The sequence below is a fragment of the Oncorhynchus mykiss genome, chromosome 12 (genome assembly GCF_013265735.2).
Source record: "Oncorhynchus mykiss isolate Arlee chromosome 12, USDA_OmykA_1.1, whole genome shotgun sequence".
Lineage (NCBI taxonomy): Eukaryota > Metazoa > Chordata > Actinopteri > Salmoniformes > Salmonidae > Oncorhynchus > Oncorhynchus mykiss.
The window spans coordinates 25,235,465-25,256,666 of NC_048576.1; the positions used below are offsets into that span (position 1 = coordinate 25,235,465).

Genomic DNA, 21,202 nt, shown 5'->3' on the forward strand with positions numbered 1-21,202 from the left:
TTCTAATGGTGAATCGTTTATCATTTAGAAATGAACCATATGTGATGCTAAGGGAATGTTCTTTGTTTTATCTTCTGCTTTCCAAACTCTATCTCCCCCAGGATGTGACTGTGAGTTGAATGCACTTTTGTGTTTAAAGCATTGTTTTGTCCCACCTTTTTCTGGACTATTTATTGCCTGACCTGCTCTGTACCCCTACATCCCCACACCCCTCTCCTCTTCTCATATGTTTGATATACAGTACCTGGTCCAGATTTCTCTCCACCTCTCCTACCATCTCTCTCCTGCTCGTTCTCTGTAACTTCCTCATTCACTACATACTGCATGTCTGTCACTCAAAGGCCCATGGGTGGAGTCTTCTCTCACATGAACCTGTTGTCCAGTAACAGCCACCATCAGTTCAACAACTCTCTGCTAGTGGAACTGACTTGGCTACTGGTCTTCTGTTTGTATTCAAACACACGCTGGCCTCTTCTAACACTATCAGGAATGATACCACAGATGCCCCAACAAAGTCTGCCTGCATAGCATGCCAGAGCTTGAATGGGAAGAGAAGCACTTACCAGCTTGCATGGTGTTTGCCATGGTCTGTTGGGACACTTTGCATGGGCTTGTGAATCCAGAAAAAGCTTTCTGTGAGAAAGCTCATCTGAGTTTTCTGCGATACAGAAATCTGGACCCTTGTTTCATGTTGAAGTATTTACCTGTCTACTCTACTGCACCGGTCTTATTCTCTCTTAATGTTACACCTGTTAGCATAGTTTCACCAACAGTCTCTAACCTCCCATGTTTTCCTTTGTTCTCTCTCTCTCTTTGTGTTTTCTGTCTTCCTAATATAGGTTGTAGCCGTCACTATGAAATATAAGCAATGCAAAACAAACAAAGCCTGGGTCTGCCTTGCATGCTCCTGAAATCCTTGACTCTTAGGATTGATCAAAACATTGACTCTGCCTGATAGAGACACTGCTTCCACTAACCCACAGCCTGATCTTCCATGTCTATTAAACTGTAGTGTTTGTTTGTATGGGAGTGAAGGGTGCTGGACTGAGGTAGTGCTTCGCTACCTCCCCTCAACTTTCCTTCCTTCATCTCAAAACTTCTTGCCTTCATTTTTATTTTATTTATTTTTTGCTTTTTGGACTATCTGAGACTTGTGACTAACTGGTTTATGGTGTCTGTGATAAGACTGACTGGTGTGCTGTGGCCTGTGGCTGACGGCTGCTCTGCTGTGTTCTGCTCCGTCTGCAGCCTGCCCTGCTCTCTCTCCTCTCTGTGCTGCTGTGATGTGGTTCTTCCTGCTGGGGGCTCCCAGACGACGCGGCCCAGAAACACTCCGTGGGCCAAAACAATGGTTTTAACTCCTATCACAAATGTACCTCTGCATTCACTCCCTCCTCTTTTCTCATTGTGGTCTTGATGCTTCAGGCTGCTTGAGTGATGTAATCCAACTGCCTCTTGATTCTTACCCCTCAGCTCTCTGCAGTTATTTGATGGCATACGCTGTGACACTGTCATTGTGCTGGCCCATGTCTGCCTTCTGGTCACTCGCTCGCTACCTGTACACATTATTTCAACAGGAGAAAAAACTATAAGAAACAAACTATCACCTTTGGTTGTTGGTTCCTATTTAAAGTAATCATTTGTGTAGTGTTTCTTATTTTGTTCCATGAAATTTGAAAGCACAAAGGTCTCAGGAGTTGGGAGAGCATGATTTAATTGACTCTTGTCTCCATGTTGCTTGTTTGAGTAGAATCTGATGAAACCATACATTTGAAAACGGCTCAGTGCATGAATGACGAATGAATATGTTGACAGTTCACAGGTGTCAGCATGCAATGGGACCTTCCTCTCATCATCTCACTACCCAATGGAAATGGAATTATGTTGGTTATTTATGACTGAAGGTATGTGATGATGAAGTGAGTGCCCTGATTATTAAAAGGCATAAGAGGGCGCCACGGAGAAGAAAGAGATGCCTTCTATCAGCCTGTGAGTGGTGTAGAGGTAGACCATTCAAGTAGTTTAGTAGAGTCATTTACAGTGCAAAAATAATAGAACAAGTTTTGCCTGGCGCAAAAGTATCCGATAATTTACTCCTTAAACATGACCTTTTGTGCGTGCTTGTGTGTATTATGTTTGTGATTGCTTGCCTCAGTTGGTGTGCCTGTATTTGTGTTTGTTTGTGAGTGTATGTGCGAGTGAGTGTATTGTATTGGAACATGCAGGGTTGATTTAGTGAAAGACTGCAGTAAATGTTATTGACGATATCAGTGCTATCTAAGATAGACATGTATATACATTATTTAATGTACAGCTAATTAACACAATTATTGTAATATTTGTACAAACATTTTATATGTACTATACATCATTGCATTTTTAAATAGGTACTGCCCCCCCTATTACAGATGTATATATCTTTATATTTTTTCATGTACAAAATACTGTAAAAATACTGTACATTTTTTTTGAATGTTTTTTATGTCATGTAAAAATTCATATTTTTGTATTGCATGTGGCTACCATTCTGTAAACACAGTTTCTGTTTTCATCATTGAAAGAAAATAAAATGAAGCTTGTCATGTGAAAATGTATGTTTGAGCTGAATTTAATAAAGTATTTTAGTTATGCTATGGACAGTTATATTTACGGTTAGTTTTCACCAAATATATTTAGAACTACTCCCTTTCTCTGTGGTATCACTGGTAACTTGATCTGTGCCCTTGGTGTGATATGGTAATCATTAACACAAGATATGATGGAGTAAGGACATTAGGCCATAAAAACTCATATCTACTGATTCACTTATCTGCACACTAGTGTAGTATGTTTCATTCAAATGACTTTTTATTTGGTGTGTATTCGTGGTTTAGTTTATGTAGCCACTTCCCAATTCATCAAGGCTCTCATTGTTTATGTTTAAATAGTATAGAGAATACATTATTATTATTATAAATAACAGACACCATAGATATACTGTATGTTTGAGGGCACATGCAAAATTAGATCTAAATGTAATCGGTATGATGAGGTAACACCCAGTGAGAGGCACTTGGATAGCCATGTATGCTGTTTAATTTCCTTTACTATTCACTACAAAATACCGCTGATGCTAGTGACTTAGTGAAAGTAATAAATTAATGGACACAAGAAAACTAAACCATTTAAACATGGTAGGTTAATGGTGATCAGTCAGCGAAGTCATAGGCCACTTGGTGTAAAATGTGTGCTACATTTTCGTTGCTCTCTTATCTAAGAGTCACAGATTGTGTGTGGAGGGAGGCATTTATGAGAAACGAAACTTACGGTGCACTGTGGAGAAATCGCTCCGCCATTTCCTATTTGCTATTCTAATAGTTTGCCTAATTCCAGTTTATTGACAAAGAAGGCAAGGCTAGTGTAGAGAATCATTGTACCATCCCTGTGAAATATATTTTCTGTAGCCAAAAATATTGTATTTTCAGCAGTTTGAAGCTGGTAAAATACACAAAAACAGGAAGCATATAACTATAACAGATCTACCGCTTCTTAGACTTGCTTTCAATTAGAGAGACAGATCTATAAATTACATTTCTATGTGAATTTGGTGGGGTCGCCCAAAAGGTGACATTGCAGCTTTACTGAAGAGAACCACATCACGTCTACGTGCTGCTTTGAACAGACAGATCAGAGCAACATTGAAGCATGACTTTTCAGCAACCCTTCTTCAATCCGGTAAGAATTCTACTTTGATATTATTCACATCATTTATTTCATCAGGCCCCGTTATATGTGATGTTCTGGTGTCATTTTGTTACATATTTTTGGTGTAATTTTTCCATTTTCTTTTGAAAAAAGTGTATTGTATGGTGGTCATACTGCAAATGAACTTTCAGCTTTGAATCACTCCCATATTGTGGTGATTAAAACCGAAATGAATATAGAGAACTGTTGTTTCCAATCAACCAAAATGTTGTAATTAATGTTGTTGTATTGTACTGGAACAAATTACAACAAATTATTGTGGTGACAAAATCCTGCTAGAGTTTCCTGTAGGAAAAACAGTTGTCCAATAGGATTCTGATAGAGATAACACAAAATCCTATAGGGTTGCGAGAGTTTTATATGATCCAATAGGATTATTTTCGACGTTTCCAATAGGAAAAAATAGTCCAATAGGATTCAGATAGGATTCTGATAGAGGTGTCACAAAATCCGATAGGATTCTATTGGAAATTAATCCTAAAGGATTTTTTAACTAGGAAAGAAAAGAAGAAAGGAAACCATAACCTTTTAGATTGTTATTAGAAAATGCTTGATGTGCTTAACGTTTCAAAGTCTCTATTTGCCATGTCCCTAGCTTGCCTGGCTCTTAACAGATGGTGAACAAGACTAGCTACCCAGCCCTGGTCACATGTTGTTTTGTGCTCTGTGTCCCTAGAGAGTGCCGTTCACTGGCTGTATCCAGGGAGCTCTGCATGAGGGGAAGACCATCACTGTGACAGGGAGAGTCCTGCCAGGAGCCCAGAGGTAGAGCTACCTAGAGACACACTACTTTAGCACAGTCTTGTCACTCACTATAAGCACAGAAGGGATCTTGTTTAACCTAATCATTGAATGCAACGTTTACATTTTAGCAGACTCTCTTATCCAGAGCAACTTACAGTAGTGAGTGCATACATCTTCATATTTTTTTCATACTAGTCCCCCATGGGAATCGAACCCACTACCCTGGTGTTGCATGTACTACCAACTGAGCCACACAGGACAGAACATGATTGTGTAGGCCATAATTGTACATCAAAATATAATATGCCCCTTCCTTTTGTCCGTATAGGTTTCATGTGAATTTGCAATGTGGCTCAAGAGGAAATCCTGACATAGCCCTCCACTTCAACCCCCGATATGACAGCTTCCTAGACGTTGTGATCTGCAACACCATGCAGCACTCCAAGTGGGGTTCAGAGGAGCGTGAATACTTTGCACCCATGACCCGGGGGGCCAACTTTACCCTCATGTTCCTGGTCAACAAAGATTCATATTCGGTCAGGAGATTTTTATTGCTGATGCTTAGGCTACAACATTTTTTGAATGTGGACTTATTGAATTAACCTTATCTCTAGAACAGTTTTTTTTACTCTTGACTTATTGAATGAACCTAATCTCTAGAGAAGTCTTTTGACTGTGGACTTATTTGTGAAATTGTACATTTTTATTTGGATCCCCATTACCTAACGCCGTAATGTTAGCTAATCTCCCTGGGGTCCAACACCAATTAATAAGACATTACAAACAATGACAAATTAAGACTTTACAAACATTTAACAAGTAGACAATACAGACAATTAAAATATCTGACAGGAAACACATTAAACATTCAGGTGATGCTTTCTATTTCCTGTCCAGTCATATGGTCTATCACAGATTCTGATGCGTTTCAATAATATTCATACTGATAGAGCAATGAAGAGCTAATCTGGCAGCCCTGTTTTGAGCCATTTTGAGCTTTTTTTATATCTTTCTTTGCGTGTGATAGGACCAGGTATTGTGTGTTAGGACCAGGGATTGCCCATATAACTGGACAGTACTCTAAGTGTGATAGGACCAGGGATTGACCTGATTCAGAGTGCTAGATGTTACATACTCTGAACATGTTCTAGTAACAGCAATTCCCCTACCCGTAATAACAATATAATCTATGTGTTCTGACCATGATAAACCTGCGTCCAACATGAGTTGGTGTTGAATGTGTTGAATGTTTCTAAAACTAAGTGTATTGTATTTGTTTCAAGATATATGCTTGCTGATGATCCCCAATTGAATTTGTCGATGAATAGAACGCAAGTGAGAAAAAAAAAACTACAGACGTCATGCCTGTAGTTTTTTTTTTCTCACTTGCGTTCTATTCATCGACAAATTCAATTGGGGATCATCAGCAAGCATATATCTTGAAACAAATACAATACACTTAGTTTTAGAAACATTCAACACCAATTTGTACATATCAACCCATTCTTAGTTCAGAACTCAGTACATCTGTTAGCTCATTACATTCTGATGCTGTGCTATACATTGTAGAGTCATCAGCATACATTACCACTCTTGCTTTGTTCATCACCGAAGATAAATCATTAGTAAAGATAGAGTAGATAAGGGGGCCTAGACAGCGTCCTTGAGGAACACCACAGTGTTTATCTTTAGTGTTTGAAAGGCTACCATTAAATAACACTTTTTGCCATCTCATGGATAGATATCTTTCCATCTACGATAGAGCTGCAAACTTAAAACCATAACATTTGTGTTTAGCTAGTAACAGTTCATGATCAATTACAGCAAAAGCAGCACTGAAATCTAGCAACACTGCACCAACTAACTTCCTGTCATCCATATTCTTTAACCAATCATCTGTCATTTTTGCTAAGGCCGTACCCGTAGAATGAAATAAAATGAAACTTTATTTGCCACATGCACCAAATACAGCAAGTGTAGACTTTACCGTGAAATGCTTACTACAAGCCCTTAACCAACAGTGCAGTTCAAGAAGAAGAAAAATATTTACCAAGTAGGCTAAAATAAAAAGTAATAATAGAATGTAGCACAATAAGAATAACGAGGCTATATACAGGGGGAACCGTTACCGAGTCAGTTTGCAGGGGTACAGGGGCTAGTTGAGGTAATCTGTACATGTAGGTGGGGGCAAAGTGACTATGCATAGGTAACAAACAAGCAGTGAGTAGCAGCAGTGTACAGGGGGGGTCAATGTAAATTGTCCAGTGGTGATTTTTAAGAATTGTTCAGCCGTCTTATGGTTTGGGGGTAGAAGCTGTTGAGGAGCCTTTTGTTCCTAGACTTGGCGCTCCTGTACCACTTGCCGTGCGGTAGCAGAGAAAACAGTCTATAACTTGGGTGACTGGAGTCTCTGACAATTTTATGGGCTTTCCTCTGACACCGCCTATTATATAGGTTTCATGTTTCAAAGGCTTATCTTGACAATTACATGAAGTTGATGCAAAGAGTCAATATTTGCAGTCTTTTTCAAGACCTCTGCAATCCGCCCTGGCATGCTGTCAATTAACTTCCGGGCCACATCCCGACTGATGGCAGCCCATTCTTGCATAATCAATGCTTGGAGTTTGTCAGAATTTGTGGGTTTTTGTTTGTCCACCCTTGTCTTGAGGATTGACAACAAGTTCTCAATGGGATTAAGGTCTGGGGATTTACCTGGCCATGGACTCAAAATGTCTATGTTTTTTGATCCCGAGCCACTTAGTTATCACTTTTGCCTTATGGCAAGGTGCTCCATCATGCTGGAAAAGGCATTGTTGGTCACCAAACTGTTCCTAGATGGTTGGGAGGATGTATTGGTACCATTCTTTATTCATGGCAGTGTTCTTAGGCAAAATTGTGAGTGAGCCCACTCCCTTGACTGAGAAGCAACCCCACACATGAATGATGTCAGGATGCTTTACTGTTGGCATGACACAGGACTGATGGTAGCGCTCACATCGTCTTCTCCAGACAAGCTTTTTTCCGGATGCCCCAAACAATCGGAAAGGGGATTCATCAGAGAAAATGACTTTACCCCAGTCCTCAGCAGTCCAATCCCTGTACCTTTTGCAGAATATCAGTCTGTCCCTGATGTTTTTCCTGGAGAGAAGTGGCTTCCTTCCTGCCCTTCTGGACACCAGGCCATCCTCCAAAAGTCTTCCCCTCACTGTGCGTGCAGATGCACTCACACCTGCCTGCTGCCATTCCTGAGCAAGCTCTGTACTGGTGGTGCCCCGATCCCGCAGCTGAATCAACTTTAGGAGACGGTCCTGGAGCTTGCTGGACTTTCTTGGCCGCCCTGAAGCTTTCTTCACAACAATTGAACTGCTCTCCTTGAATTTCTTGATAATCCGATAAATGGTTGATTTAGGTGCAATCTTACTGGCAGCAATATCCTTGCCGGTGAAGCCCTTTTTGTTTAAAGCAATGATGACGGCACGTGTTTCCTGGCAGTTAACCAAGTTTGACAGAAGAAGAACAATGATTCCAAGCACCACCCTCCTTTTGAAGCTTCCAGTCTGTTATTCAAACTCAATCAGCATGACAGAGTGATCTCCAGCCTTGTCCTCATCAAAACCTGTGTTAATGAGAGAATCACTGACATCATGTCAGCTGGTCCTTTTGTGGCAGGGCTGAAATACAGTGGAATTTTTGGGGGGGATTCAGTTCACTTGCATGACGAAGAGGGACTTTGCAATTAAATGCAAATCATCTGATCACTCTTCATAACATTCTGGAGTATATGCAAATTGCCATCATACAAACTGAGGCAGCAGACTTTGTGAAAATTATTATTTGTGTCATTCTCAAAACTTTTGGCCACGACTGTAGGTATTACAGACTCGGTCAGGGAGAGGTTGAAAATGTCAGTGAAGACACTTGACAGTTGGTCCGCGCATGCTTTGAGTACACGTCCTGCTAATCAGTTTTGCCCAGCTTGAGCGTCAGAGTCGGTGTAGTAGGATTCAATCTTAATCCTGTATTGATGCTTTAAAGCATCTGAGGATTTCTTATAAGCGTCTGGATTAGTCTCCCGCTCCTTGAAAGCGGCAGCTCTAGCCTTTAGCTCAATGCAGATGTTGCTTGTAATCCATGGCTTCTGGTTGGGATATGTACGTACAGTCGCTGTGGGGACGACATCATCGATTGACTTCTTGATGAAGCTGATGACTGAGGTGGTGTATTCCTCAATGCCATTGGATGAATCCCAGAACATATTCCAGTCTGTGCTAGCAAAACAGTCCTGTAGTGTAGCATCCGCGTCATCTGACCAGTTCTGTATTGCGCGAGTCACTGGTACTACCTGCTTTAGTTTTTCCTTGTAAGCGGGAATCAGGAGGATATAATCGTGGTCAGATTTGCCAAATTGAGGGCGGGGGAGAGCTTTGTATGCATCTCTGTGTGTGGAGTAAAGGTGGTCTAGGATTTTTTCCCCCCTGGTTGCACATGTGACGTGCTGGTAAAAATTTGGTAAAACGGATTTAGGTTTGCCTGCATTCAAGTCTGAATGCAGGAAAGGGGCCACTAGGAGAGCCGCTTCTGGGTTAGCATTTTCTCCTTTGCTTATGACCTTATAGAATTGGTTGAGAGCGGTCTTAGTGCTAGCTTTGCATTGTGGTGGTAAATAGACGGCTACAAAGAATGCCCTTCTTTGTATGCATGCTGGAAAACCGTTATCAGACCATTACATGAGAAATAATCCTTGATTTGTACAGATACCATTTGCAATAATTTACTTAACACAGGCAGCAAGCTTATAGAACGACTATTAGGACCAGATTTTTTTATCCTTAGGTAGTGGAATAACCTTTGACTCTTTCCAGACTTCTGGACACACCCCATACATCAAGCACTTAATAAAAATATGAGAGATTGGGGTAGATATTTGGTTAGCTGTACGTAAGCAATTTGGTGTCAAGATTATCTGTACCTTGGTGACTTATCCGAAAGAGACAACAGCATCCTTTCTACCTCTTCCCTTTCTACTTGGTGAAATTCGAACATGCATTGCCTCTCCTTCATGATACAATCTTTTATAAGGGTATATGACATGGAGTCATCAGTTGGAATCGTAGCGTTCCTATTGAATTGAACATTTTCTCTAGAGCAGTTTTTTTGACTGTGGATTTATTACATTTCTCTAGAGCATAAAGTATCATAACTATTCACTTATTTATTATTTTTCCTCCATGTGTCATTGGTTTCCCACTAGAGCCACCCATACTGTATGTAAAATGTACTGTATGCATGCACAACTGTAAGTCGCTTTGGATAAAAGCGTCTGCTAAATGGCATATATTATATATCATTTTTTGTCTCTCCTAAATCCTGTTTTATCCCAGATTATTGTGAATGGTGCCCTCTTCATGGAGTACCTGCACCGGCTCTCGTTCTCCAGAGTGGACACCATCTCTGTGGATGGGGGAGTGGAAGTCCAGTCTATTGCCTTCTCCAACCCTGCAGTCACCGTGAGTATCTGACAGGTCCTCCTCATGGGAGAATATAGTTCATTTTCGTGTTCAGTTGGATCAGCTTTGAGCAAGCAACTGGACAGATTTGCTCATCTTAATCAGTTGTCTGGAATGTGGTTGCAGTGGTCATGGTCAGGTGGTGTAATGATTGTAAAAGGATGTTTTAGACATATTTTTGGCGTCCAGAAAAACGGAGTTCCCCCAGTTCCCTTTCCTGCAGTCAAATGACCTAGTGGCCTCATGGGTGGAATGCTATTCATATTTTTCATAATTTTATAATGAATTTAAAAAATAAAAATAAAGCCCATGTAGACTTTGGATGGTCTGCTAGAGGAGATCAGGCTTGCAGATTCAGTGCCTCTATTTAAATCCATGTTGAAGACACACTTATATAAAGATCTTTTAATGTTTGATTTTAATTAGCTATCTTTTTTTCATTGTCGTTCCTCCAGTCTTTATTTCTTTGTTAGTACTTTTATTTTATGATGTGAAGCACTTTGGTACCTGTATTGAAACGTGCTATACAGATTAAGTTATTATCAATATTCAGACTTGCATGTGCTGACTAAGAGAGTCTGTTCATATCCTATACATAGAAATGAAATGTTATGTCCTGTCTTTTCTCCAGTCACCTCCTCCCCAACCAGGATATCCTGGCCATCCACACAGTGTGAGTATTCTTATATGACAGACTCATGAACAGGATTCTTAGTTATACAAGTTAAAAACATATTATATTTGGAGTTATTTCAAGAATAAGGTCTGGAAACACTTATAATTAGTAATAAACCCAGTACTACATATCTGGCTTCACAAAACAGTAGCATAGGCCATAATCCAAGATGGACAATTTATTTACAGGGTCAACGAAACCGAAATAGATCTCGTCAAAGCAAAACTGGCCCCAAAACTCCTCCTCAATGGTGTAATGCCACACAGGTAGATTCTACCATGCTGGGTTGACAGCTCATTTAATGTATTTAACTATTTTTCTGGTGGTGGTTGTTTCAGTAAGGTGACTGCATTTCATTCCATTCAATCAACGTTAGCTTTGAGGGTAGATTTAGCTTGCTTTCCTTGTTAAGATTGATATATATTTGACAACTGTTTGTCTGTTTTGTAGGCTTTCTCAGCTGCAGCATTTCTTCAGGTCAGTTGCATTCCAATGAATCAACTTTTCAAGGTTTAAAATGTGTAGATAGAGGCCAATATTAGGAATTGCATTAAAGTTTGATACATCTTTATCTATATAAATGAATGTTAAGAAAATTAAGTTCTGACAAGCTTAAAGTGTTTTTTTTTGTAGAGACTGTGGTGATGCATAATGTTTATTTTATAGGCACCCCCTCCATACACTGCCCAGCCTCCATACACCCCCAAGCCGTCCTTTGTAAGCACCCCTTCTTTAAACTACAGACTAATTGCAGACTGCATAATTACATTAATTTCTGTATCGAAACAGATTATTGGGTTGACATGGTGATTAATCCTTTGTCCTCAGGTTGTGCCGTATAAAAACATAATGGCGGGTGGACTTTACCCAGGCAGAAACATCACCATCCAGGGTGTGGTCAACCACAACGCTGATAAGTAAGCAACTTACTCAATTTGAGCACATCTTACATAATGCATTTGCTTCACCTGCTATGGGTCAGAGTTGGTACTATGAATTGTATACCTGTACATTACAGACAATACAAATTAATAGTAAGGAAAAGGTCCTCGTTTGATTAGCCTTTCACACTCCAAATAATTTATTTCACGATTGTGTAACACTCACCAGCAGAGTCCAGAAAAGTTTTCCCTCTCTGCAAGCAGTACATTACAGAGCTATACAGTATTATGAGCCAGGTTGTTTGGGTCCTGGATGCTGATTGGCAAAAAATGCATTTCAGCCTTGTTTATATCAGACAATATACCACAGGTTTGAGGCAAAAATACTTGTTTACTGTTCTAGCTTATGTTAGTACCCAGTTTATAATAGTAATAAGGCACCTCGGGTTTGTGGTATATGGCCAATATACCATGGCTAAGGGCTGTATCCAGGCACTCTGCTTCGTATCGTGCATAAGAACAGCCCTTAGCCGTGGTATATTTAAGCAAGACCCAAGTAGGTGTGGTATATGGCCAATATAGGGCTGTTCTTATGCACGACGCAACATGGAGTGCCTGGACACAGCCCTTAGCCGTGGTATATTAGCCGTATACCACAAACCCAGAGGTGCCTTATTGATATTATAAACTGGTTACCTCTGTACACCTTTTCCACCATCTACCACAGAGCATTAGTTTAATGTGTAATCTAACCTGACATTCCTGGTCAAGTCTTATAACCATGATTATGGTTCGCAGGTTCTGTATCAACCTGCGTTTCAACTCGGGGGTGGCGTTCCACTTCAACCCCAGGTTCAATGAGAACGTTGTAGTTCGTAACAGTCTCCTGAAGGAACAGTGGGGTCCAGAGGAAAGGACAGGTGGCATGCCCTTCTACAGAGGCCAACCTTTTACGGTATAAACTCCATTATAGCTAACTGCATACTGTAGGATGGAACAAGTAAATATATTTTAACAGATATTTGCGTTGTGCATTGACAACAATTTCAGCTGAAATGCATCTGAATGTGTTTTAGTTCAATGATATCGTATGCTTTCCCTTGGATGAGCTCAGCACTCATGTCAGGCCCCGTGTTTCAGGTGATCATCATGTGTGATACCCAATGCTACAGGGTGATGGTGAATGGAGCCCTGATGTTCAGCTACAACCACCGCCACTTCCTTTTCCAGCAGATTGATATTCTGGAGGTGGAGGGGGACGTGAGCCTGTCCGCTGTGCTGGTCTGAGTTACAAACACACTGAGGTCAAAGTTCAGCGATAGTAGGGTCTGATCAGTCAGTGCATTATCTTTCATTATGTGTGAGGAATCATGTCTTATGTGTCTGTGTGTGGCCATTTTCTGTATTGAAAAACTGTGGCATTTTACTGTGTTGCTGATGGCGAGATGTTTTAAATTTCTCTCTTCCATAAACAATTATAGGAAATATTGTCTTCTATTGATCATATTCCAAACAGCCCACATGATGCCTACTGTATGTCTGTGCTCTCTGTCACAACAATGTTTCCACAGCAAATAAACAGCAATATATTGGAACTAAGATGTTGTCATAATTCTACATCACCGCTAGGGGGCAGAGAGGTTCTGGTAAAATTAATAACTTGGCCCTGTTTTAGATTGTAGTGGGAAGGTTCAGATTTTATATTAAAAAATTCTAAGGATTTTCACCAAGTAAATACTGATGACATGAATGGTGTTGTGGATCATTATAATTATATGAAATGCATTCGAATGACTGTGCACTCAGGGAGTTCCAGGTGGTTAGAAGTAGGCTTGTAGACCGGTTGACAATGCTTTGACTGGGTCTCGGGATGTATGGACTGATACGCACCTACAGATTCATCTCACTTGCTGCTACAAGAAGGCGGTACAGATTCACCTCATTTGCTGCTACAAGAAGGCGGTACAGATTCACCTCACTTGCTGTTACAAGAAGGCTGTACAGATTCACCTCACTTGGTGCTACAAGCAAGGGGTACAGATTCACCTCACTTGGTGCTACAAGCAAGCAGTACAGATTCACCTCACTTGGTGCTACAAGAAGGCGGTACAGATTAACCTCACTTGCTGCTACAAGAAGGCGGTACAGATTCACCTCACTTGCTGCTACAAGAAGGCGGTACAGATTCACCTCACTTGATGCTACAAGAAGGCGGTACAGATTAACCTCACTTACTGCTACAAGAAGGCGGTACAGATTCACCTCACTTGCTGCTACAAGAAGGCGGTACAGATTCACCTCACTTGCTGCTACAAGCAAGCGGTACAGATTCACCTCACTTGCTGCTACAAGCAAGCGGTACAGATTCACCTCACTTGATGCTACAAGCAAGCGGTACAGATTCACCTCACTTGGTGCTACAAGCAAGCGGTACAGATTCACCTCACTTGATGCTACAAGCAAGCGGTACAGATTAACCTCACTTGCTGCTACAAGAAGGCAGTACAGATTCACCTCACTTGCTGCTACAAGAAGGCTGTACAGATTCACCTCACTTGGTGCTACAAGCAAGCAGTACAGATTCACCTCACTTACTGCTACAAGCAATCTGAAGCCATCAGTTAGGCTTTTGGATATATATTTTTTCTCACTAAGACTGCCTCTTGGCAACCGCTTTCACATGTAGGCCTCCACTTACTGTCCTTGCCATATTTACTGCCTGCAGTGGCAGCACCAAGCATTTTTCACTGGGGTAGCTTGGTCGTTGTGTAGGGGTGCTTGCAATCTACAGTGTACATGATTGCATATACGCAAAACGTATTTATTGGTGCTAATGGGAGTGTTAGGCCTATTCTTGAGGGGGCTACAGCACCGTTTTGCCTCTCCCTGGTGCCGTCCATGACTACATGATTGTACCAAAATGATGTAGACCAGTGCTGCACAAGCTCGACTTTCTTTCTATGCAAAAAAAAGATAACTGTTCAACATTCTTTAGTAATTGAAATTAGTTCATTTTGCAGCAATTCTTTCTGAGGTGGCACAGGGTCAAAGCAGGGCAACTTGACATGTCAACACATTTGAATGGCAAATTTAAGTACATTAGGACTGATATCTTATACACCAGGGTTCCACCAGGGTTTTATTTGGCCCTCCAGAAAAATATTTTTCAAAGGGACTATCTGCTAAGAGATAATTTATAGGTAAGCCGTTTATATAGGCTTACTTAACTATTAACACTGAATTCTTGCCTGAGAGAAAAGGGAAGGGAAGGACAATAATAAATTGTTACATAACAGTTTAGAATACCAGCACATATTGCCAGATGAAGGACTGGAGTCCTATCATATTGTACAAGTTTCAACTGATGTAGGCCTACACTATAAGGGATTGCTAACTTATCTAAACTCAGCAAAAAAAAGAAACGTCCTCTCACTGTCAACTGTGTTAATTTTCAGCAAACTTAACGTGTCAATATTTGTATGAACATAACAAGATTCTACAACTGAGACATAAACTGAACAGGTTCCACAGACATGTGACTAACATAAATTGAATAATGTGTCCCTGAACAAAGGGGGGGGGGGGGGGGTTAAGTCAAAAGTAACAATCAGTATCTGGTGTGGCCACCAGCTGCATTAAGTACTGCAGTGCATCTCCTCCTCAAGGACTGAACCAGGTTGGCCAGTTCTTGCTGTGAGATGTTACCCCACTCTTCACCAAGGCACCTGCAAGTTCTCAGACATTTCTGGGGGGGAATGGCCCTAGCCCTCACCCTCTGATCCAACAGGTCCCAGATGTGCTCAATGAGATTGAGATCCGGGCTCTTTCGCTGGCCAAAACTGACATTCCTGTCTTGCAGGAAATCACGCACAGAACGAGCAATATGGCTGGTGGCATTGTCATGCTGGAGTGTCATGTCAGGATGAGCCTGCAGGAAGGATACCACATGAGAGAGGAGGATGTGTTCTCTGTAACGCACAGTGTTGAGATTGCCTGCAGTGACAACAAGCGCAGTCTGATGATGCTTTGACACACCGCCCCAGACCATGACGGACCCAAATCGATGCCGCTCCAGAGTATAGGCCTCGGTGTAATGTTCATTCATTTGACGATAAACGCAAATCCGACCATCACCCCTGGTGAGACAAAACTGTGACTCATCAGTGAAAAGCACTTTTTGCCAGTCCTGTCTGGTCCAGCGACGGTGGGTTTGTGCCCATAGGCGACACTGTTGCCAGTGATGTCTGGTGAGGACCTGCCTTACAACAGGCCTACAAGCCCTCAGTCCAGACTCTCTCAATCTTTGCGGACAGTCTGAGCACTGATGGAGGGATTGTGCGTTCCTGGTGTAACTCGGGCAGTTGTTGTTGCCATCCTGTACCTGTCCCGCAGGTGTGATGTTCGGATGTACCGATCCTGTGCAGGTGATGTTACACGTAGTCTGCCACTGCAAGGATGATCAGCTGTCTGTCCTGTCTCCCTGTAGCTCTGTTTTAGGCGTCTCACAGTACAGACATTGCCATTTATTGCCCTGGCCACATCTGCAGTCCTCATGCCTCCTTGCAGCATGCCTAAGGCACATTCACGCAGATGAGCAGGGAACCTGGGCATCTTCCTTTTGGTATTTTTCAGAGTCAGTAAAAAGGCCTCTTCAGTGTCCTAAGTTTATATAACTGTGACCTTAATTGCCTACCGTCTGTCTGTAAGCTGTTAGTAGTCTTAACAACCGCTCCACAGGTGCATGTTCATTAATTGTTTATGGTTCATTGAACAAGCATGGGAAACAGTGTTTAAACCCTTTAGTTATTTGGATTTTTACAAATTATCTTTGAAAGACAGGGTCCTGAAAAAGGTTAGCTACAGAGTTTAGCTACTGTTATTATGCATTTTGTTTTAACTGCAAAATATTTATGTCTCTGTTTCTTCTGTATCTAAAATCCTAAGGCAGTGTGACCTCACCAGTTTGTTATCTAAAACCTGTCATTGATGAAAACACACGGCATTGGTCCAATGTCCCGTTTTTTGTATTCACACTGGACGCTGTAAAGATTCTTGCAACGCACGCGCAGTAGCTGCTCCTCAAAACAGCATCAGTGCCTGCTTCATTGAGGTTGTCCCTAGTTACCACAGCTACAAATTCAAAGTGGCTCTATCGTAACAATTCATGAAAACAAAAATTCGCTTTTTGGTCTTAAAGTAAGGTTACGGTTCAGCATACGGTTATCAGTATGGTTAAGGTTAGGCTTACGTTAAAAAAACAGATTTAAAGAAAATAAATTGTAGAAATAGGCGGGGTTTATCCATAATTATGACCTTGTGACTGTGGTAACTAATGACGACTGTTCATTGAGAAGGAGGATTCAAACTTCCGGTTCTGTCATGGGGATATTGTGGTGTGTCTGATAAAAGAAAGAAAAAATAACCCCATCAACATCGGAATTTGAGGATTAACTGGTTGAAAATAGCAAAGGAATCATTATTTATACGGATAATTCAAGTGGCCCATCGCGGCTCGCACCCGGCCGGCCATGGCGGCGCATAAACCCGTGGAATGGGTTCAGGCCGTAATTAGTAGATTCGACGAGCAGGTAAGAATAACACATCGTATCAGAAATTGTGCCTCTGCTTTTTCCCCAGTAACATCATAGAGGTCGTGGGTTTAGCGACGAGATCATTTAAAGAAAGCTGCACTGTCATGAGTGGTATGTTTTGAGCCGATCTAGAATTTATAGTTCTCCTGCAGAGCCGCATCATCACACAGGAGCAAGTGACAGCGACAGAGAGAGAGAGGACGAAATAACACATGGACCAATTCTGTCCCTAACATTTGAAATAGCATTTAAAATCCCTTTGAATGAAACCACGAGGATGTAGCCTCAATATATAAACAAAGGAATCGACAGAACACGCCTCTTACTGTCAAGAAGGAGGAACTAACTAAATGTTGAATTGGGCAGCGAGCTGCTAGCTTGCGTGGTTATTACTGTAATGCATTCAGCTTCTGCCAATAACACTGTGCTACCTAGCTCGCCACTGCGAGCCTTGTCGCTAGCCAGCTTGTCAACTCGAAGCAAGTGTCCAGTAATTAGTGTGTTCATGTCATTTCCATTAACTAGTAGCCTCACCTTGAACTACAAAGCACTGTTTCTTTATAGCCACTTAGCCACTACAGTAGCTAGCTGCTAACTATTACTAAACAAACATATAAACGCAACAATTTCAAAGATTTTACTGAGTTTCAGTTCGTATAAGGATATCAGTCAATTGAGAACTGTATTAGGCCCTAATCTATGGATTTCGCATGACTAAGCAGGGGTGCAGCCATGGGTGGGCCCACCTACTTGACAACCAGGCCCACCCACTGGGAAGCTAAGCCCAGCCAATCAGAATTAGTTTCTTCCTACAAAAGGGCTTTATTACAGACACAAATAATAATCAGCAACCCCCTCAGACAATCCCACAGGTGAGGAAGCCGGATGTGGATGTCCTGGGCTGGCGTGGTTACACATGGTCTGCGGTTGTGAAGCTGGATGGACATACTGCCAAATTCTCTAAAATGACATTGGAGGCAGTGTATGGTAGAGAAATGAACATTCAATTCTCTGGTAACAGCTCTGGTGGACATTTCTGCAGTCAGCATGTCAATTACGAGCTTCCTCAGAATTTGAGACCTCAGTGGTGTTGTGTGACAATACAGCATATTTTAAAGTGGCCTTTTATTGTCCCCAGCGCAAGGTGCACCTGTGTAATGATCATGCTGTTTAACCAGTTTGTTGATATGCCACACCTGCCAGGTGGATGGATTACCTCGGTATTGGAGGAATGCGCACTAACAGAGACGTGAACATTTGTGGAGAACATTTGAGAGAAATACACTTTTTGTGTATGGAACATTTCTGTTTTTTTTTTTCAGATCATGAAACATGGGACCAAAACTTCACATGTTACGTTTATATTTTTGTTCAGTGTAGCTAGTCATATACGGTGTTATTTGAGCTGCGTCCAGTTTGTTTACAGTATGTGTGGATTTATCTATGCAGATTGACAATCAGGTCCCATCCATTCGTTGCATTTGAAAACATGGGAGATAGAATATTTTATAGACCTGCTGTAATCCCCTCACTGATGTCATTGACAAGCACAATTTCACAAATGTCTTCATCCTTGTTGTACCTCAAAGCAGTGCTAGGGGCATTTCCATTGAAAAGGACCCATCATGAGCACCAGCATGTGAAGTTCGTAGGAGCATATAACATTGGGTGTCAAATGAAAGCTACGAGTTTGTATTTTTGGGAAATGAAGGCATAGATACCATCAACCATTTCCCATAATTAGGCATAATTAAAGGCTTAGAAAATATTGACCAGAAAAAAGTCTTAAAAGGCATCAGAAATGCATCAAAACACAATGTTGACATAAAGACCCCTGCCAACCAATATCAACACTTAAGCTTTATATAGCTTTGGAGAAATTGTTTACCTTCTGGAAGTTTAATAAATATTGCCCTGTGCCTTGTAATTCCATTACCAAAACCCCACATCTTTATGATATGTTATGTCTCTCCCTTATAAGGAGGGAGGATAATGAAAGTCCACAGAAGTAACAAGTAATGGTAGACCTAGCAATTAGTTATAGTGATTTTTACTGATATCAATTTTGTTTATGAATTAAGTTATTAGAAATGTAAAAAAAAAAATCAGTAACGGAATTACTGCAACCGAATTGGCTACAATGGGAAATCATAATAGTCTCAAACCACAGTTGGGTCACCTGCTACTGTCCTCCCTTCCACTGCCATACTGTTATGTTGAGCTCATAACTGTTTTCTTTGTCTTTCTGTTGGTCAAACCAAGAGTGTTAAGAGTGTTCAAACAGTTTGGATGACCCCTCCCTCTGTCTGTCTCTCTCCAGTTAATGTCACCTGTCCCAGCTGTTACTGACACCTACACCATGAGCCCCCTGTCTTTTCATTTTCTGTAACCAGCATCCTCACCCACTGACACCTACACCATGAGCCACCTGTCTTTTCATTTTCTGTAACCAGCATCCTCACCCACTGACACCTACACCATGAGCCACCTGTCTTTTCATTTTCTGTAACCAGCATCCTCACCCACTGACACCTACACCATGAGCCCCCTGTCTTTTCATTTTCTGTAACCAGCATCCTCACCCACTGACACCTACACCATGAGCCCCCTGTCTTTTCATTTTCTGTAACCAGCATCCTCACCCACTGACACCTACACCATGAGCCCCCTGTCTTTTCATTTTCTGTAACCAGCATCCTCACCGGCTGAGCACCTACTGACACCTACACCATGAGCCCCCTGTCTTTTCATTTTCTGTAACCAGCATCCTCACCCACTGACACCTACACCATGAGCCCCCTGTCTTTTCATTTTCTGTAACCAGCATCCTCACCGGCTGAGCACCCACTGACACCTACACCATGAGCCCCCTGTCTTTTCATTTTCTGTAACCAGCATCCTCACCCACTGACACCTACACCATGAGCCCCCTGTCTTTTCATTTTCTGTAACCAGCATCCTCACCGGCTGAGCACCCACTGACACCTACACCATGAGCCCCCTGTCTTTTCATTTTCTGTAACCAGCATCCTCACCCACTGACACCTACACCATGAGCCCCCTGTCTTTTCATTTTCTGTAACCAGCATCCTCACCCACTGACACCTACACCATGAGCCCCCTGTCTTTTCATTTTCTGTAACCAGCATCCTCACCGGCTGAGCACCCACTGACACCTACACCATGAGCCCCCTGTCTTTTCATTTTCTGTAACCAGCATCCTCACCCACTGACACCTACACCATGAGCCCCCTGTCTTTTCATTTTCTGTAACCAGCATCCTCACCGGCTGAGCACCTACTGACACCTACACCATGAGCCCCCTGTCTTTTCATTTTCTGTAACCAGCATCCTCACCCACTGACACCTACACCATGAGCCCCCTGTCTTTTCATTTTCTGTAACCAGCATCCTCACCGGCTGAGCACCCACTGACACCTACACCATGAGCCCCCTGTCTTTTCATTTTCTGTAACCAGCATCCTCACCCACTGACACCTACACCATGAGCCACCTGTCTTTTCATTTTCTGTAACCAGCATCCTCACCCACTGACACCTACACCATGAGCCCCCTGTCTTTTCATTTTCTGTAACCAGCATCCTCACCCACTGACACCTACACCATGAGCCCCCTGTCTTTTCATTTTCTGTAACCAGCATCCTCACCGGCTGAGCACCCACTGACACCTACACCATGAGCCCCCTGTCTTTTCATTTTCTGTAACCAGCATCCTCACCGGCTGAGCACCCACTGACACCTACACCATGAGCCCCCTGTCTTTTCATTTTCTGTAACCAGCATCCTCACCCACTGACACCTACACCATGAGCCCCCTGTCTTTACATTTTCTGTAACCAGCATCCTCACCCACTGAGAACCCACTAACACCTACACCATGAGCCCCCTCCCTGTCTTTTCATTTTCTGTAACCAGCATCCTCACCCACTGAGAACCCACTAACACCTACACCATGAGCCCCCTCCCTGTCTTTTCATTTTCTGTAACCAGCATCCTCACCCACTGAGAACCCACTGACACCGGACATCCAGCGACGTT

General features: G+C 42.0%; 3 protein-coding genes across 12 annotated transcripts in view; all 3 read left to right on the top strand.

The window, feature by feature from the left end:
- Window positions 1-2,635, top strand: part of LOC110537250 (kinase suppressor of Ras 1) — a 39,144-nt gene extending 36,509 nt beyond the window's left edge. For 2 of the 5 annotated variants that reach the window (XM_021623144.2, XM_021623145.2), the window contains one exon: window positions 1,249-2,635. In XM_021623144.2, the coding sequence (XP_021478819.1) occupies window positions 1,249-1,417 (169 nt within the window). In that variant the 3' untranslated portion in view covers window positions 1,418-2,635. Of the gene's footprint in view, window positions 1-101; window positions 111-839 lie in introns of all 5 variants that reach the window. The other 3 variants (XM_021623147.2, XM_021623146.2, XM_036937259.1) reach the window with 3 other exon arrangements.
- Window positions 2,636-3,283: 648 nt separating this feature from the next.
- Window positions 3,284-13,150, top strand: lgals9 (VHSV-induced protein-9). 2 transcript variants are annotated; one of them, NM_001124608.1, is given in 11 exon segments: window positions 3,664-3,714; window positions 4,421-4,509; window positions 4,817-5,024; window positions 9,870-9,995; window positions 10,627-10,668; window positions 10,860-10,937; window positions 11,122-11,148; window positions 11,338-11,388; window positions 11,500-11,588; window positions 12,351-12,507; window positions 12,693-13,143. In NM_001124608.1, coding segments are annotated over 11 exon segments (1,044 nt in total). In that variant the 5' UTR covers window positions 3,664-3,684; the 3' UTR covers window positions 12,840-13,143.
- A 3,744-nt stretch (window positions 13,151-16,894) lies between these two features.
- LOC110537252 (neurofibromin) overlaps window positions 16,895-21,202 on the top strand; it is a 63,009-nt gene continuing 58,701 nt past the window's right edge. For all 5 annotated transcript variants that reach the window (XM_021623148.2, XM_021623150.2, XM_021623152.2 and 2 more), the window contains exon 1: window positions 16,895-17,140. In XM_021623148.2, coding sequence (XP_021478823.1) covers window positions 17,081-17,140 — 60 coding nt within the window. In that variant the 5' untranslated portion in view covers window positions 16,895-17,080. The remainder of the gene's footprint in view (window positions 17,141-21,202) is intronic.

Bases quoted from the DNA above. Each gene is read 5' to 3' on its own strand.
- lgals9 (XM_021622417.2), top strand. From the start codon at position 3,685: ATGACTTTTCAGCAACCCTTCTTCAATCCG. The intron at 3,715-4,420 runs GTAAGAATTCTA...CTGTGTCCCTAG, and splicing joins AGCAACCCTTCTTCAATCCG to AGAGTGCCGTTCACTGGCTG. The intron at 11,389-11,499 runs GTAAGCACCCCT...CTTTGTCCTCAG, and splicing joins ACACCCCCAAGCCGTCCTTT to GTTGTGCCGTATAAAAACAT.